Source organism: Austrofundulus limnaeus, unplaced genomic scaffold, assembly GCF_001266775.1.
Source record: "Austrofundulus limnaeus strain Quisiro unplaced genomic scaffold, Austrofundulus_limnaeus-1.0 Scaffold59, whole genome shotgun sequence".
NCBI lineage: Eukaryota > Metazoa > Chordata > Actinopteri > Cyprinodontiformes > Rivulidae > Austrofundulus > Austrofundulus limnaeus.
In genome coordinates, this window is record NW_013952461.1 from 636550 (window position 1) to 655267 (window position 18718).

Below are 18718 nucleotides of genomic sequence, written 5' to 3' on the forward strand. Positions count from 1 at the left end.
CATTTTAGTCAAACACTATATTTGCCTTTTTCTCCATTTACCACTTTTGGACTTAATTCTCGTTTTGATGTGATGGGTCAAATTTTAAAACCAACTTAACTTAAACCCACGTAAAACTATATATGACCAAAGTTATTTCTAGAATGGAAGCCAAAAGCTTTTTGAAGCAAATAAAACTTTTTTCCCCTGCATTTTTTGCTACTTTACCATTTTCATTTACATTCTTGCTTTTTTAATCTTCAAGTTTCACAGAATCACATCTAGAACTAGTGAAGTGGGCGAAAAATCTTGACCAAAGCCTTCCTGTTCGTGCTCGTCATCAGTAAAGGCTGCTGAAGATCATAGAGCACTTAATGACCCTCAAACACAGAGAAGGACAATCAGGACGACACAAATCAAGCTGGACCTCATTAAAAAACACGAGGYGTAAAAAGTGCAAGGTAAATAAAAAAATGTGTGTAGGAAGCAGWAATATGATGAGAGGTGAAGTGTTATAGGAAGGTTTACAGCAACAAAGAACTGCCCACGTGTGTCTGTTACCTGCTTTTTAGCCTCTATAGAGGAGCGGCCGAGAGATCTTCGGCACCAGCGGTTTGATGCTTTGTTCCTCTCTGGGTGGAAAAGTCCGACCCGCTTYGTGCAGCCCACATTGTACCTGTTCAGAAAAGAGACACGGCTTTTACGGGCTTACCCTTTTGTGCACTGTTATGTAAATTTGTCACAAATAAGGAGGTGTAAACACCCAGGTGACTCGCCTTTTCGCACAAACCACTGAGCARAACCTTTTCGAGCCCTTGAATGTGTACGCAAAGTCCACCCAGCCGCAGTATTCACACGTCAGCTTGGGCTCGTCTTTCTCTGAAAGAAAGCAGCAGAAACGTGAGACTGAATAACAGCAAGTCTTATGAAAAGAACCATTCATGTCTGAATAATGATGCCTGACATAAAATACTGAATAAAACACAAAAAGATGAAATAATGAGCCTAAGTAGCATGATAAAACGATACAAAGACTGATTCTTTAGGGTTTCAGTTGGTAACATGTTTCAAAATTTTTGTTCTTAACTTCTTTTTAATTGTTTTAAAGAATAAATACAAGGGGCTAAAGAAAAGCTGCCATCAGCGTTAATAAAAGAATGTCCTTAAAATGTTTGATTTGTGTTTAAACTTCAGTAATAAACACAACGCTAATCGCATTAGCTTTTTAATGGTATTTTTAACCTAAAGTTAGCAYGTATGCTAACTGTTAGCAGCAGTCAATGATATTCTGACATAAGTTATAACTATTAATTATTAAGTTGCACACTTTATTAGGCAKGAAAATATTAATGTGTTTGTGTAAAATAAAACCATAAGCATGAAAGTTTTAACATAATTAAAATGCATCAATCATCGTTTCATAATCACATCGCAGCCCTCTGGTTCTCTAGTTAGCAGGTCCAACATCACATGCACATGAAAGTACACAAAGACTTGGACCTGTTCGGTCTCACCTGGTTGGTTCAGGTCTTCAGGCTCAGAGTCGGTGTTCGCTGCGTTGCTGAGCGGGGTTTTGTCCGGGTCTGAAGAGAGCTGATGGTCCAGTTTCTTCAGGCTGTCGATGAGAATGGGCAGACGGTCCACCTGGGGCRTGAGGAAAAATATTTACGTTATGCCACATTCCTCACGAAATAGACACAACAACTGCAATCAGACTGCATTGCTGAAGCAACAATATTGTGATTATTGGGTCAAAACAAAACAAATATTAAGGAGGCTAAACTCTCTTAAATCTGGATATTAAGGGTATTTAGATTATTTTTACTAGAGATGAGAGGATATAAAAAAAGGATAGTCAAACTTTATTGGCGAAAATATGTTATTTGGAGAGTGGGAATTATTTTATTTATTTATTTATTTTACAAAATTGTGACGTGTACATTTAAACATGCAATGTGGGTAAAAATCTGATGAGCATTTGCACCAACTGAGCAGAAGGAGGCGTACAAAGTGTCCAGAGTCAAACTTTATTGGCGAAAATATGTTATTTGGAGAGTGGGAATTATTTTATTTATTTATTTATTTTACAAATTTGTGACGTGTACATTTAAACATGCAATGTGGGTAAAAATCTGATGAGCATTTGCACCAACTGAGCAGAAGGAGGCGTACAAAGTGTCCAGAGTTTACACACATTCAAGTGAATTAAAAAGATTGATGATGTGTTAACCCCGGGCACGCAGTCTCACTCTATAAAACAATGAGACAAACATGCATCATTTTCATGGAGAAAGATTCCTCACATCTCAACAGGAAGTAAATGTTCTGGTAGTTACKCTCGCACATCTCCATCCATCTGCATGTTGTCACAAACGGACCCTCGTCCCATAATTAATGACTGATCTAAAGAGACGCTGCGAGCTGTCACTACAAGCAGCAGCAGAGGGTTTGTGTTTCCCTGCTGACAGCTCCCTGCAGGCAGGCACACTGAAGAGCCTGACGATGGCTCCGGGTTGTTTACCGTGTTTCCGTGCCAGTTAAACCTGAGGTCGGGACACTCACACACACGGGAAATGGCTCCGCTCCCTCCTGGATGACGAAGCCTTCGATGACATGCGTGAGGACCTGGGGCTTCACTATGGCCTGYGGAGGTTTGTTCTCTCCGTTTTGCGGCGTGCTGCCCGTCACGGTGGGCGCCTCGCTCTCATTCCCCGAGGTCATGGCTGGAGAGGAGTTCTCTGTCGCTGCACTCGACCTTTTGGTTGAACCCACTCCTGAGCAAGAAAAGAACACCTTTAAGATGAAACAGATGATATGCTAACAAACACACAAGTTTACCATARATTAAACATAAAAACAAAACCTGCTGATGGATTATTTCACTGACTTTTGTTAAAAAAATGCTTATTGTCTGTATAACAGTATACAGTTTAAGGAAAGTTACTTTAAAGACTTTTTAATGCCATGGGAAATTCAATTTAAGACCAATTTCATAATAAACACACATGACAAAATAATAAAAACTGGCAGAAACTCATGAATCAAAGTATTTTTTTGGTTGAAGTATTCAAATATTGCTAATAAACCAATTGTTTTTATAGCAGAAAAGTTCTTACTCAGTTTTAAACTTAATTTAGTTCCTGGAAATCCTCTAATAAACCCAAAATTTGGAGTTTTAAGACCCACAGTGGGGTCTCAAGCCCAGTTTGCTGTAGATGAAACCTTAAAGTGCTGGTGACATCAATTTTTTGTAAAAAAAAAAAAAGTGAATACCATTTTGGAAAGACAACATTAACATATTTCAAAACAAATTTCACATTGCTCAGATGAACAACTGAGATACTTGCATGATAAATAACAGGAAGTGGTATCAAAGGGTAATGTCTGCATGTGAATACTTAAAAAAATACATTTTTACCAATTATTTTAATATTTGAGATGAATTACAATCATCCTATTTACAATGTTAAGACATTTTTAAGACTTCTGAAAGATTGATGATTTAAGGCCTTTTAAGGCTAATTAAGGCCTTATTTTTGGATTGATGAATACAATAACCTTTAAGACTTTTTAAGGATCTTCAGGACCTCTGGTATAAATAAAGCTTAGTTTCTGTAAAGTTCACTGATGTCTCAGTCAGCTGTGGCAGCCTCCTATCCAGAATCGACTGACCCCAAAAGGTAATCAGTTTCATCCAGTGATAACCCTCTGAAAGTTTCATTAAAACTCTGTGATTCAATAAATATTTTGCTAACAGTACCACCAAATGACCAGACAGACAAAAAAAACATCACTCCACAACTGCAGCCAGATGATAAAAAGCACAAACAAATTTGCTGAAGGTTCACACACCTAAATGTTATGCGTACACTTTTCAATGATGGCAAACTGATAAGTTTTTAAGTTTCTTTTGGATTGCACAAATCAAAGACATCTTATATACAACAACGATTTAAGTAAATAATATGCTTTCAACTACAGATTAGTAAATTACCAAGCAAAACACTTTAGTTTGCCATCAAAAACTGCAATTTTTGGGTGTTTTTGGCAAAGTTTTAGACAAAGTAATKAAAAGTTTTTGATATGCAAATGATAAAGAAATAGGTTAAAGATTACCAAAACATTTAGTTATAGTTTCAAAATCATCCCAAACCTTTGAGAAATCACTTAAATATCCGTTATGTTTAACATCTAACAAAGAGTAAACATTGTATTTACCAGGTAAACAGTTTCTCCGTGATAAACAATAAGCTCAGCTCTTTCTGCTGCATCACATCTGAAGCTCTGCTCGTCGATAAACGAAAGTAAAAGAGTTTTCTTACCACGCTGATGGAACTGAAAGCATGTGCGGTTTGTTTGTTTTTTTCTTTGCTCTAATGAACTGACAGAAACACGCAGATCTGCAGCTGAGACTGAGCAGCAGCTCCGCTTCACGTTTGGTAATAAAAAAAGAAATGAAAAGAAAAAAAAAGCAGGGTCCACCTCCGTGTTTCCTCCCACAGCAGCCGCTGTCTGCGGCTCCGATCCAGCTCAGATCTACATGTTTCCACCGGGAACAGGAGCCTCCAGCTTCAGCTGGAAATGTCTCCCTCTCTCTCTCCCTCCTCCTCTCTTTGTTTGGTTTGGACGACAGCAGCCAGTGCACCGGCGACACCAACTCTTTCAGTAAACATGAACACACGCAGCAGGATTCAGCAGGGCYGTAAACAGGACTACAGACACTGGTGCCCCTGCCCCAACTGCCTCTAAACCCTWATATAATATACCAGCATGAAACCTTTTTCAGATTTTCAACTCTTCAGCTCTTAGTGATTAACTTAAATTTAGTGTATTTTGCTAGTCATGTGATAAATATATAAGAGCATCTACAGCTTATTATCCTTTGGAGCCAATTTATGYCTGCCACAGTCAACTGACCTTATAAAAAACTAAATAAGCGATAATTCATCAGTTTTASAGATTMTGCAATAAYATTCGGTGTGSTGGTAGCYGAGTCARTCACRACACATTCTGAGGACCACAAGCTTGTAATTCTGCTACAAATCATGTCATTTTTCAATTTGAAATGCTCTAAACTCTAGCATGACAGGCAGCAGGTGATATGCATTCCTTCAAAAAAATATTAGGTCTTTAATTCGCAAAAAGGAAATGTTTTGGCTCAGATGTGGATACTTTCATCAAAGACATGAATGTTACAGCTAGGAAAAGTTTTTGTTTCCAACTGCACATTTCTTTAAGAATTAAAAAAAATTACATTAGGCGTAATTCTATTACATGGTTTGGAATAGTGCTATAAGACAGAAGAGAATAGCTTAAACTGAGTATTTCTGTAGTATTTAAAWGATTTTTAGTTTCTGACCAGAAACACATCTTTGACAAGGATAAGAAAGAAAATTAGCTGCCTCACTAAAATATGACAGAAACCTGTACAGAAAGCAGGAACTAGCTTTAAATTATTTCACGTGGTAAATTTTTCACGTCAGTGATTATTAGTCGTGGATGTTTTCARTATTTAGAAACAGCGGATGATTTAAGTGATTGGACATGTGAGTAAGAAATCCACATCAGAGYTAGCAAAAGAGGAAATTAATTAGCATGAAAAGTGATCAAAGAGGCACAGGTCTGTCATAACCTGGAAGTTGGTGGAATAACATACATATCATAAGTGTGATGAATTTAGCCAGTTTTARCAATGCTGCTGACTGAGAAATGCTGCAACTTTATGCATTCAGGCTTGAGTTAAGCTTGCAGAGGACAACACCAACAAAGACAAATATTATTCTGTCACATAGATCTTAAATGTTCTCATTGCTTGTTATATCGTATCGACACTATACACTAAAAGCAAACTACTACCTAAAAAACTTCTGGTAAGACTTTACCTCGTGGTTGAACAGGAGCAGCAACAGGATTATCCTTGGGCTGCTCTCCAGGTTTGGAGGGTTGTGATGGGGAAGGTGCAGGTTGTTGTTGTTGTTGTTGTTGTTGCTGCTGCTGCTGTTGTTGTTGCTGTTGCTGCTGTTGTTGTTGCTGTTGTTGCTGCTGTTGTTGTTGCTGTTGTTGTTGCTGCTGTTGCTGCTGTTGTTGTTGTTGTTTTTGTTGCTGCTGCTGTAGTTGCTGTTGCTGCATGGACGGTGTCTGACTCGTCTCTCTAACCACTAACGATGTTGGTTTATCTTTACAGTCCTGAACCAATCGAGGGGCCTACAATAAGCAAAAGAAATATATGAGAAATAATATCAAAGACAGTTACACAGTTACACAGTTAGAGGCTGTAAGTACTTTTAAGGTTAATTACTCAAAAACTTAAAGCCACCAGAGTTGGAAAACATCACATCAGTGGGAAAATATTGCAGCAAGAATTCAAAACACAGACGATTCTGGTGTACTTTTACACATGTATGTCATAGGGGAAAATACCGTGGGTGTTGTTGGAACAGCAGTTTTAGCTTTTCTTGCTACCACTTTCAAAATACCAAACTGAGCAATGTGCATGAGAAAACAAAGGAATAAATGGAAACAGAACAATGATCAAAACAGTCATGCATGTCATACAACTATCGTATGAAGGAGGAATGTCTGCCAATAAGAATAAATTTAGGAATTCCAAAAAGTTCATAAAAATAAARCAAATACACTTTAATTTTGTAGTTTTTTTTGTTTGTCTGGCTTCAGAGTGCCTCGTGCAGGTTAAAGCTTGGAACTTCCTATTCTCTGTTTGGACTTAACCATGCTAGTATGCAGAAGTTAAAGTTGCTTATAATGAMTCCTTGAGAGTTCTGCTTAAAAAAACCCAGATTCAGTAGAGCAAGTGAGATGTTTTGTAATGCACGTGTCAAGACATTTCAGGCACCTATGAGAAATTTAATATAGAAATTTTAGGGGTGCAATGATACAGAATATTCATGATTCGGTTCGGTTCAATAATTTAGTCTCATGGTTTGATATTTTTTTGATACAAAAAAGAGAAATTTCCAAACCCCTTTTAAACTTGTAATTTATTGAAATTAATTCTGAACATTTGTTTAACCTTAAAAATACAGTTTTTAAATTAAATGTTGCTGAAACAGCAAGTTTCTCAGTGGATCTGAGCTCAACAATGCAGCCTAGGTGAAGTAGTCGAACACAGATCCACTGATCCTTCAACACAGAGCATCTTCAGAAGACAAGTTGATAAAATGAATTATAAAAATCTGTATAGTTCGATACATAGTGTGTATTGAACCTAAAGCACTGTATTGAATGGTTCGATATGGGTACGTGCATCGTTGCACCCCTAAAAAATCTATGTGTCGTTTGTGTAAATCCAAGAAGTCTTATTTTAATGTTGTCACATCCTTCTGGGAGTGCATTATGCTACCAGTCATCTTTGTGGATATACTGGTATGCAAGTCTTTTAGAAGTTTTTCCTTTTTTGTTGTTGTTGTTGCTGTGTATCATGTTTGTTTTGTCTTTTTTATGTCAACATGGAACATGAGACCATTGAATAAACCAATCAATTATGTCCTTGATGATGGACAATCTACACAAGCATTTTATTTGAGGAGGTACAGAAAATAAACTCTTTATGGATGCAAGTAAAGCATAATAAAAATAATCTTGTAGGTATCTGTTCGTACTGTTGGCTGTATTTGTAGGTTGATGGCAGTGAGCTGGACAGGCTGGGCTTTGGCGTGGTTGAGTGAGGAGTGGAGGGCGTGGGGACTGATGGTCGAGTGGAAGATGGTGGCCTGCTGGCTGGGAGTGGAGGGCTGGTGATGAGCAGGCTTGGGCAGAACAGGGACGGGATGCTGCAACGGCTGAATGGAGGCCGTCTGCAGCAGCTGGCCGGTCGTCCTTTGGGAACCTTGGCTCTGCTGGACCACAAACTGCTGCTTGTGCTGCTGGACCAGCGAGTGGGGCTGAATCGGGGTGTAAGCTGCAATGAGAACAAAACAAACCTCAGCAACCTTTGCTGTGACACTAATTGCTAAAAAGCTCTAACCCTAAAGCTCCTATACTGCATTAAACAATAAGACTCTCACTAATCTCAAACAGTTGTGTTTCCTGTGGCTGCAGATGTCCTTGTCAGCAAAAATGGAAAACTGATGGGCATAGAATGTATACATACACGTTAGACCAGGGCTACTCAACTGGCGGCCCAAAAATGCGGCCCGCCAATTGGTTCATTCACCTCTTAAATCCAAACCTCCAGTTTTCTACTTTTCTCTTTTAATTTTAATTTTCTACTTTTAATTCTTAATTCTTTTAGCTAGACGTGTTTAGTCATGTTTGAAACATCAAAATCGTGGCTAGAAGCTGGTAAAAACCATTTATGTGAATATCTAAGACAGTTAAAACTACAAGCAGTTGAAGATAAAACTATGAAAGAGAATATAAAATTGGTTTAAAAATTTGGCAAGTCAGAGATGTCAAAATAATACTTGTGTTAAAATGGGGGCATGATGTGTTATTTTTGTTTTTGATATTGTTTTACTATCACCACATTTATTACATAGGGTTCTGTATGTTATATCCATGATTTACTGCAGCAAAATAAACTATTTCAAAGGTAACAGATCGTTGTAATACTTGGTTTATTTACAAAATGACTTTAATTGCTGGATGTTCGGCCCTTGTGCCATTGGTCAGCATTAACTGTGGCCCCCAGAGCAATTTAGTTAAATAGCCCTAAGTTAGACTAAGGTTGTTGTTGATACTGTACTGGCCTCAAAATAACTAAAAACATACAGAAACCTTTCTCCAACCACATTTTGCCACCTTTAATAATCAGCAAATCCATTAAGGAGGAGTACTCGCTCTCATGCTCTTAAACAGTGAAAAATTGAATACGTCTGTACAAAACATTTTGTTTCCCAGCACTACCTGCACCTCTGCCCCCTCTTTGTTGACAAGTTGTAATATTCAGAGCTTGTTCAGAGGTGCACAGACAGGCCCAATGTTGCAGTTTTGACCTTATCATTACTCACAAATTGTTTCAAAATGGCCTGTCATCACCTGTCTGCACTGTTGTGGGTAAAAAGACATCCCGAGCTCATAACTTGCCCCAAAGCCAGAGACACAACACATCAATCTTGTATTGTGGCAACATGTGTGAACGGGAGAGTGTTTTGCGGAAATAGCCCGAGGCTACTCTAATATTAGAAATGCTTCAGGAAGTAACATGCTGAGCCGACTGTCCGTGRCACCCTCTAAAGAGTTGATGTAGAGTCAGACGGTCCCAAGCTCTCTCCTTCCTCTTTCATCTCTAACAACTCCACCAGGAAACATAAAATCTAATAACCTCACTTTTATTACTGAACCCAATCAAGAAATGACTTACTCGTGTACCGCAGTACTGCCCGGTGACTCCTGCCGTACGACCCGTGTGAACACAGACGTGCGCTCGCTGATGTTAATAAACCTCACAAAAAAATCCAAGAGTGGAAAATTGCCAAATGCATCAGCAATTGTTCCAGATCCCCCCTCATGCCACCCTCCTCTCCCTGTTCTTTTCATGATGTTTTGTGTGGGATAGGCTCCATCTGGTTTCAAAGTTCCCCTGTGAGGCATTAACCGCAGTCTGTACCCTGCCGTGGAAAATATAGATGTTTTTATCCAGCAGAGTTTGCATGTCATTAGCACTTTTAATGCTACACAATGTGCTGGAAAGTGTTTTCTTTTTCATATGGTGAGACACAGTGGGACCCACTTACAGAAACTCTGGCTTAGCTGAGGCGTACAGGGAGGACCGTCAGCTAATATTTACTATGATCAGAGTAGAATAACTGAGCTGTGCGCGAGCAGATACAGACAACTGCGTAACACTCAAAAAAATATCAAGAGTATACGATGCTTTACACTTAAAAAGCAATTTAGAAACATCAGAGAAGAGTAACATCTAACAGTTCAGTAGCTACGTCTGAGGCAGACGTTATTTCTGTCTCGGAAAAATGCAGCATCAATAGAAAAGAAAATAACTTCAATTGTTGGTCTTTGAAGACGTATAGAACGCAATACCCGCAGTGTTAAAGTAAAAAACATCCAATCATGAAATAACCTTATCATGAATGAGTCCACAGATGAAATACTGTTTGAGGCTTTGCCTTCAAACGGCTGACATTTGGCAGATTTAATGTTTACTGTGATCACGAAACTGTGATGACTACGCAATAATTATAACTGCGGCAGACTGGACCATCAATCTAGCAGCTGTAAGTCATGACTAAGGCAACCAAGTAGTATCATTTATAAAATATAATGTCACAGAAAAGCTATTTCAATTCCCAAATTCTCCTAAATTCCATCATATTTAAGAAATCTCAAATTAAAACCTGAAGGATTTTAGCTTGGCTGTCAGGTTTTATCAATTGTGCACCACGAAAGTGGATAAATATTATGGATAAACCGACCACTGATAGCACTATTTAGAGTAAAAACTTCAGAAAAGATTTAGGTTTTGTTGGTTTTATTAGCTTAAACCTCAGAGTTATTGAAGTAAGACATGAGTAGGTTTGGGCGATAAATCGATTTAATCATTAATTCGAATTTGCTATTTATAAAGATTTAATTTTGGGAAAATCAAGATTTTTTTCCCACCAGTGCACTCTTTGGGGCTTCGGTAGCTCAGAGGTCACCCCACCTGTCCCTCAAGACGCTTGGTACACGACATGACAATATGGCAGCTAGCAAAGAGGATCTACATCCCAAAAAAGGCACTGTTTCTTCAGTTTTCTGGAACTGGTTAGGTTTCGCAAACTTGGACTTGGAGCAACAAACACCTCAGTGCAAAATCAGTTTGAAGGCTCTTGCTACAAAAAGCAGGAGTACAACAAATTTGTTTCGACACCTGAAACCGAGGCACTTCGTTAAGTGGGAAGCAAAAATCGATCAAAATCGAAAATCAAATTAGGGATGAAAAAAATCGGAGACTTTTTTTGGGCCATATCACCCAGCCCTAGACATGAGCATCATGATGCAGTAAGTGTATTTGAAGTGTATTTTTCAACAAGTTCATTATTTACCAATGTCCTCTGTGCCTCAACGCCAAAGCTGTGAAAACTGTTAACAAAAGGTCAAACATATTTAGGTATCAAAACGCATCAAGTCTTGGATTTGAAAAGCTCCCCACAGATTTATGAGATTCCCAGGSAGAATGTGAGTGAAGCAGGGGGATTTCTGAATCAGTGCGTGCCGGATGTAGTCGGCCCTCCCAGTACATCCTGACAACTTTCTCAAGGCTCTAATGAGAAACAGAAAGAAGCCTTGGAAGAGGAGGCAGACTGAACAAAATGTAAGGGGTCTCTCCATTGACGTTTTGGGATTAAGGGTTGGAATGACTCAACACGCCCACACACWTACATATACATGCCAATTATGCAATATTTATTGTGCAGTAGTGGTCAGCTCTCCTTCAAAGACATGTTTCTTTGGACCTCTCGCTGTGTATTGTTGTGAAATGTCCTGCAACTGAGGAAGGCATGCATTCCTTTCAGTATTTGTAGCTCTGTAGACCCTGGAAAATCCCTGAGTTTCCACATTCTCACTTAGCTGCCACGTCGGCTTACTTTTGTCAAACAGATTACAATCTACCACAGCAGGCCACACCATGACAAGAGTTTGAAAACGGGTTTGCAGATGTTTTATCAAATGAKTGTCTGCTTAAAGAGAACAGTTGTCACATCAATCTGATTGTAGCTTAGTTGTTCTGATAAATAAAAATCCTACATTAGATAATAAAATAAATCCCCTGAAAGCAAACCCAACCAGAGAGAAGGATATTTCATTGAAAACTCCATGTCTAATCAAAATGTTTTTTTTTTATTGCTTAGTAGTATACTGCTGCTATTAAATAATGACAAAATCCAGTGAAAATCTGTTTTTTTTAATCATACAAGAAATGTGCTTCTGGGGGTTCCCTGTTGTGGTTTTATAATAAGTTCTTGGCTCTTTTATTTGAGAAGACGAGCCAATGACAGACACTGCACCAAGCCAGGCAGCTTAATGTTTTGTTTCTTACTTAACTCCTTTAAAGTAAAACCAATGAACTCAGTTTTTGAGACACTGACAAATGCACTGCTCAACAACAAAAACCCAAACAAAGAAAAGAAAAATGTAAGCACATTTAACCACATATCCTCTTTTTGTTTCCTTCAAGGATAGACAAACAGGCCCACTGCCAACAAACGTAAGGAACACCAAAATGAGCAATATTAACAAAACAAGTTTTTGTGTGTAGTCACTTAAAGGAGCTATATCAAGTAAAACTTACTTTTTTGAATTTTATATCATGTAATAATGTTATCCTCTCATCAAAAACATGCTCAGAGTCTTGCTTTGACTAATTCCTAGAACCGCCTTTTGGGATCAGCTCCTCCTCTGGCTGTGTCTCCAAGCCGAGCTTCCTCATCACAGAGCACCCCCACCCCCCCCACCAGTGACTCCTGCAGTCTATCGGCAGCAACTAAGTAAACAAACACCGTCGTCGTCTGCAGGTAAGCTGAAAAGCAACTCACATTGTTTTGTTCACATCCTTGTTTGGTCTGTGTGTTAAGATTTGTACCTTATACTACGATCAGTACGTGTGTCTGTGAGAATGACTGAAATAAYCTTACCAGCTGAGACGTTGCCTCTGTAATTGCTCCGGTTCTTTAGAAAACATACTTTCCGATCCGACAGTAAGGTTCATATGTATGCTGAGATGCAATTTTCCAAAACGGATATTGTATAATGTTGCTTCTTTTTTCATTATCCTTACAACAAAGTCTGCTATGATGCTCCAGCTTGTATCAAGCAGAGTCCTGTAGAGAAGCGGCTGTGATGATGTGATGAAATGKGTGGGACAGAAGCARAAGGAGGTTCTTAAAGAGACAGAGGTCAATTTCAAGGTGTTTAGAAACGGAAATTAGGAATGCACGATATATCGGCATTCATATCGGTATCGGCCAATATTGGTAATTTTTTAGAATATTGGTATCGGTCCGATACGTACAACAGGGCCGATATTAACATTCAATATTGATTCCCCACTTTTTAGCTTTGTGTTTCTGTTTTGGGAGGGGAGATGGTTGGTTGAGCAGCATTTGTTTGATCATGATAGTGATATTGATACTGCGCAGCCAGGAATAACTGAAGTGGGAGCCATGTCAGACGTCTGGTCGTTTATTTACAGTATCAAGAAAAGACCCAAACATTCTGCATATTATGTATAATGTGACTTCTAACTCGCACTTCGAAACTCTCCCACATTACTCCGATCTTTTCAGAGCTTCACTGGCTTCCTGTCCACTTCAGACTCAGATTCAAAATCCTAGTTCTGACCTTCAGAGCCCTACATGGCCAGGCGCCCAACTACATCTCGAGCCTCATCTCCCACTACAATCCAACATGCAATTTGCATTCACAAAATCAGAACCTTCTCATGGTCCCCCCTACCCGTCTCAAGACCCACGGAGACCGTGCTTTCTCCTCCATGGCTCCCAGACTTTGGAACGCTCTCCCGGCCCATCTGCGCTCCCTTGATAACACTGACAYCTTTAAAAATCAACTAAAAACACATCTATTCACTCAAGCATTTAGCTGAAGGTATCCTGCCGTCCACAACATAATCCTGAACCTAAATTTCCTTGACTGCAAAACACGTATTTTACTTCAGACTGGTATCGATTCATTTACATCTTATACGCCATGACCATCGACTCCAATTAGTTACAGGCAAGCCTATCTATTGTATATACCTTAATTACTTTTTCTCCTTCATTGTTATCCCATGCCCCTTACTATTCCAAAAATTTGAGAAAGTATTGACCAGAATTTCATCATTTGTAATGTAATTGTCAAGTATTTCTGTTTTTCTATTTGTGTTCGATTATTGTAAAGCACTTGCTGCCAATCAACTCTTCTATATTAATGATTATTGCACAGCACCTTGTGAATTCCATTTCTGTGAAAGGTGCTCTATAAATAAAATTTTTACTTACTTACTTACTTATTAATGTAATTTGTGTGTTTGTGTAATATCGGTAAATATAGGTTATTGACCATAATAGCACTAATTATATCAGATATCGATATCGGCTGAAATTTTCATATCGGTGCATCCCTAACAGAAATGATGAGAAGACAAGTTTTTTTCTATTTAAACATAAAAACTGCATTTTAATAACAACTAAAGCTGACATAGATACTTTATTATAGTATAGAATTTAAATATATGCCTGAGAAACACATAATATTGCCCCTTTAAGGTCTCATTGGGCTGTCGCTAGTTGGCAAGAAATGTTAGGAAGTCTCAAACATATTGAGATTTTAGCAAAGTTGTTTTGTTGCTTGAGTTTTGAAGATGTTTTGAACAAAGTCTGAAAATTTCACTCATCTTCAATTCAGACAATTATTTTGAACTTTCAATTCAAGAGCTATGAAAAATAACTGAACATTTAAAATAACTGGATAAAAAATATCAATGACATGATCCAATCAGAGCGAAGGAAACCAAGCTTCCATTCATCTCTGAATCCCAACATCTACAGCTTCCTCTGCTACCGATCAACWGTAAATTAACTCCCCAGCATCTCGTCTGCACACCTGTCCCTCGTGGCCCGCTGCCATGGCAACTCAAGATTTTTTTTTAGTTTTTTATTTATTTTCCCAGACAGCATGCAGCCAGATTTTCGGCTTCCATCCTCYCTTTCATTTTATGCGAATCCATTACTGAAACAAAGCAAGACGCAGTTGTGCACTGACACGCTCAGATAATCCCTCCTCCCACTCCCTTCACAGCCCCGCAAACCAGAAAAACAGAWAACGCACACGTTTTAGCAGGCAGACGACAACAAAATTATCCATAAACAGCATCCTGTCTATAAACGTAATGCAGACTTCCATAAAAACCATTTGATGGTAGGTTTTTTTTCTCACCAGGAGTCTCTTAAGAATGAGGAAATTTATCAGAACAAACTAGACTTAATTTGATGTAATCCGCCTGTACTGAGGGCTAACTTGCAATTTAAAGAAGAGGAAAAATAAACCTAACTGCCGACTTTCAATTACACAAATAAGTGGTTTAGGAACACTCTTGTGCTGGGAGTGTGGCTCTCACAAAGCAGCTAGACCGTTCCGACACATTGTTTATAATACGCCTGGTTTCACCCTTATAGTGAGTGAATGGATTTGTGATACAGGCCCTGACAAGTCACAGTATGAAAAAAAAACAGCTCCTAAAAGTACAAAGTGTAAACGCCTTCTCATCTCAGCTTACTACAAACACAGGGGTGCATATCTGCCGTGGATTTGACAGCTGCTTGAAACCTCRGGTTTATTTTAGGTTTGACGTGAGCATCTGTTTCAAAAAGAAGCACGAAGCAGCTGGCAGGCAGTTGAGCTGTTTAAATTACCTGGCTGCAAAAATTGAAAACAAACTTTCGATGAAATGTTTAATGTTAGTGTCTATAACGAAATAATATAAAACTTTAAAGAATAGAAGCTGACTTGTTTTTTTTTTGTTTTGTTTTGTTTTTGCGATAGATGGTGTGGCATTTTAAAGTTCACCGTTAACAAAGCATGAAATAAAAGGTTATCCTGAACGATGTCAAATAGTGCAGTTTGAAAGAGTTTACTTTGGTAGTTTTCCAGATATACAATATTGATATGCAATACTGATAGCAAAGCTAGTTAAATAAGCAGAAAACCAAGTGGCCATGGCCTGTAGGTTAACAAATATGACGCTGAACTCAAAGAAGACATTTAGGTGGAAAAACAAAATAATTTGCTGCTGCTAAACATAAAAGAAAAGAAAACAATCAAGTAAGACAATAAGTATAAAAATACTGAGGATCACCACTGGTATTCAAGCACAAGTAGTTTCTGCAAAACTTTTCTAGACACTTTATCATTTCAATTCAACCGATTTTTTTTTTTATCTGCATACTTCATTCAAGAAATCTGAGCATAAACACAAATCAATACATCAATGTCGTCAGATTTAATGATCCAAAAAGCTCTCCATAGACCTCATTTTTTTTTCTTATTTTCAGTCACTTCAGTCGCTTCCACAGGTAAACAAATGCACAAGATAAACAGCATCCACTCACAAATTTTGCTTAAATTTTTCACTTAAGGACACAATAACGATCATTATGAGAAAAATAATGTGCAATTTTTTCTTAATTTAACATTTTGTTTTCAGTTGGTTATGTCTTTGCAACTTTTAAACTCCTAAATAGTCATACAATAAAGACAAAAAACTCATTTGAAAGTCTTGAAAAAATGAGTCAAGATGTTTAAACTTGCTTCAAGGATTACTCGTTCATATCTTAATGAGTCATTTCAGAYCAAAGATTGTGCGTGTGTCACTGTTTTCCTGCATATAGTTTTWAAATATTTTTTAAAAAAAGTTCCTCTTACCTGGTGCGATAAGAGACTGAGCGCTGACAGCCGTAACATTGCGGCTCATATTTAGAGCGCGAACCTCTGTGACCGCCGGGCCGTCGCCCTTCTTTGCTCCATCGGCGTGGCTGTCGGAAGAACCGGACTTCCCCCCCGTGGAGGTTTGGGTTCCCTGGCTGGGGTTCTTGATGAGTGAAGCGGGCTGAATAGGCACCGGGCTCTGCTTCAGAGTGAGAGCCTGAGGGGTCTGAGTCTGAGAGGAGGATGTGGTCGCCCCCTGCTGGCCGCGGATCGCAAGATTCTGGACCTGGTTCTGAAAATTAAACAGATGCAGGAGGGACATTACAACTAATAAAAGTGAATTTTGTTCTGTTGTTTTGTTTGTTTTTTTTTTTTTTGGTACATTTCTGTTTAAAAAAACTGACATATTTTTAAAATGTTATTGATAATCTCCTTTCTGATGTTTTTCTGAATAATTCTAACAAACCAGCAGCCGTACCACCCTGAATATGCCAGCTCTCATCTGATCCTGGAAGCTAAGCAGAGCTGGACTTGGTTAGTATTTGGATGGGAGACCATCTAGAAATACCAGGTGTAGTAAAACCAATGTAGGAGTTGCRCCCACATTGGAAAAACTAGCAAGAGACAACCTTTGACCAYATTATGTTAGGTCACCTTCTAAAAAGGACAACAAAAAAAAGATAATCTGCTGAATGGATGACAAAATTGTACTCCCTTCTGATGGATTTTTGAATTATTGTAAGGAACATATACTTTTTGTGACAATATGGTGAAATAATAACCTGTGAGGAACTTTCTGACTGGACCGCCGTCACTGTTGCGGCTGGAGTGAAGATGAGCTGCGAGGGAAGAGGAACGGCCCGACCCAAGCTCCTGGCCACCTGAACCACAGAGAAAAGAGGGTTAGCTTTGCTTTTTGACAGTAATTAAACKTACAGAGCTCCCCAAATTTCAGAATGTAAATATAATGAGAGTTCTGTGTCAGAAACTGATTGCAAACTGAGACRGACACATTAGAAACAACCAGCTACATCAAATCAGATTTGTTATAAACTTTCAACAATTATTTTTAGGGGGAATACGAGGTTCAGCTTATGAAATGATTATTTTATATTCAAGCTGCTTCTAAACTTCCTGAGGTTTTTAGGGTATGACAGATGAGAGGTCCACCTATTCTGGAAGCAATATGAGACTAGGTGGTTCACACAAATCCAAACACAGACTCATTAAACACACGGTCTTGAAAGAACGTAATTAGGCTCRTGTTGTTTACTCGACCGATTTCTAAACCCGTTTGTGTTGATGAATGCATGCTTGTGTGAATGTGCCAGTGGCTACGCTCCCCGTCTCCGTGCTCTCACCATCTGCGTACGCAGGTACATCTGCGCCTGGCTGAGAGTGGGGTTGGACTGGCTGCCGAGGAGAACAGCTTGCTGTGAGATACTGGTGGGGGTGGAGCTGATGCTCTGGGCCCGGCTGATCAACTGAGCTGCTGCTGGGGAGGTGGTCAGGTTGATCTGTGGGGAGAAATTAACAGTTTTGTTTACGCACGTCTGTGACTGCTGAAGTATATGTACACAAGATACTTCCAACGCAGCTGTTTGTTGCGAAGATTGCTTTTCATCTCTTAAAACGTAAAATAAAAGAAGCAAAAGGAGCCAATGATGGATGATTCTAAGTTTAGAGTTAATTAAGTTCTATGATGGCCTCATAAAGACCACCTAAACATGAAGAGGCTTTCAGGACGATGGGCCGACACTCAAAACTGCGCTCACCGTAGCCTGAGTAGACCCTGTTTGCTGAGATGAAGTGCCATTCTGTGAAGAGCTTTGCCGACCAGCTGCGATGCTAGCCTGTCATGGAGGGAAAGAAGAGAAGAAAAAAATCAAGGAGGAGAGATGGTGACGCAGAAATTCCAAGGCACTGCTTCTAGCAGAGTTGTAAAGTAACTAAGTACAAATACTTTGTAAAYGTACTTAAGTAGAATTTTTGGGTATCTGTAYTTTWCTTGAGTTATTATTTTCAACCTACTTTTTACTTCTACTTCTTACATTTTCACACAATTATCTGTACTTTCTACCCTTACATTTTGTAAAAAGTCAAGTAGAAAGTCGTTACTTTTATTTCATTTTTGCTTTTTTTCATTCCAGCTTGTTGTTGTAAAAATAAATATTATCCATATTTGTGCCTCCTAGATAAAGTGAATTTAATTGTGACCCATCATATCAAAATGAGGATTAAGTCAAATTTGGTCAAAATGACCCAATTACAGTTTCAGATTCTTGGCTTTAAAAGCTACATTTTGATACCTGGATCATTCTGTTTTCATAATTAAATCCATATATATGACTTAATT

The 18718-nt window shown here is 38.7% G+C and overlaps 1 protein-coding gene across 1 annotated transcript in view; it reads right to left on the reverse strand.

Moving 5' to 3' along the window:
* The window catches only part of phc2b (polyhomeotic homolog 2b (Drosophila)), a gene marked incomplete in the record, with an annotated part of 33154 nt that overhangs the window by 5622 nt on the left and 8814 nt on the right, over positions 1 to 18718 (reverse strand). The window contains 10 exon segments of the mRNA XM_014009542.1: positions 541 to 655; positions 756 to 858; positions 1494 to 1623; positions 2542 to 2753; positions 5862 to 6009; positions 7599 to 7897; positions 16360 to 16654; positions 17145 to 17243; positions 17724 to 17879; positions 18138 to 18215. Coding sequence (XP_013864996.1) covers positions 541 to 655; positions 756 to 858; positions 1494 to 1623; positions 2542 to 2753; positions 5862 to 6009; positions 7599 to 7897; positions 16360 to 16654; positions 17145 to 17243; positions 17724 to 17879; positions 18138 to 18215 — 1635 coding nt within the window.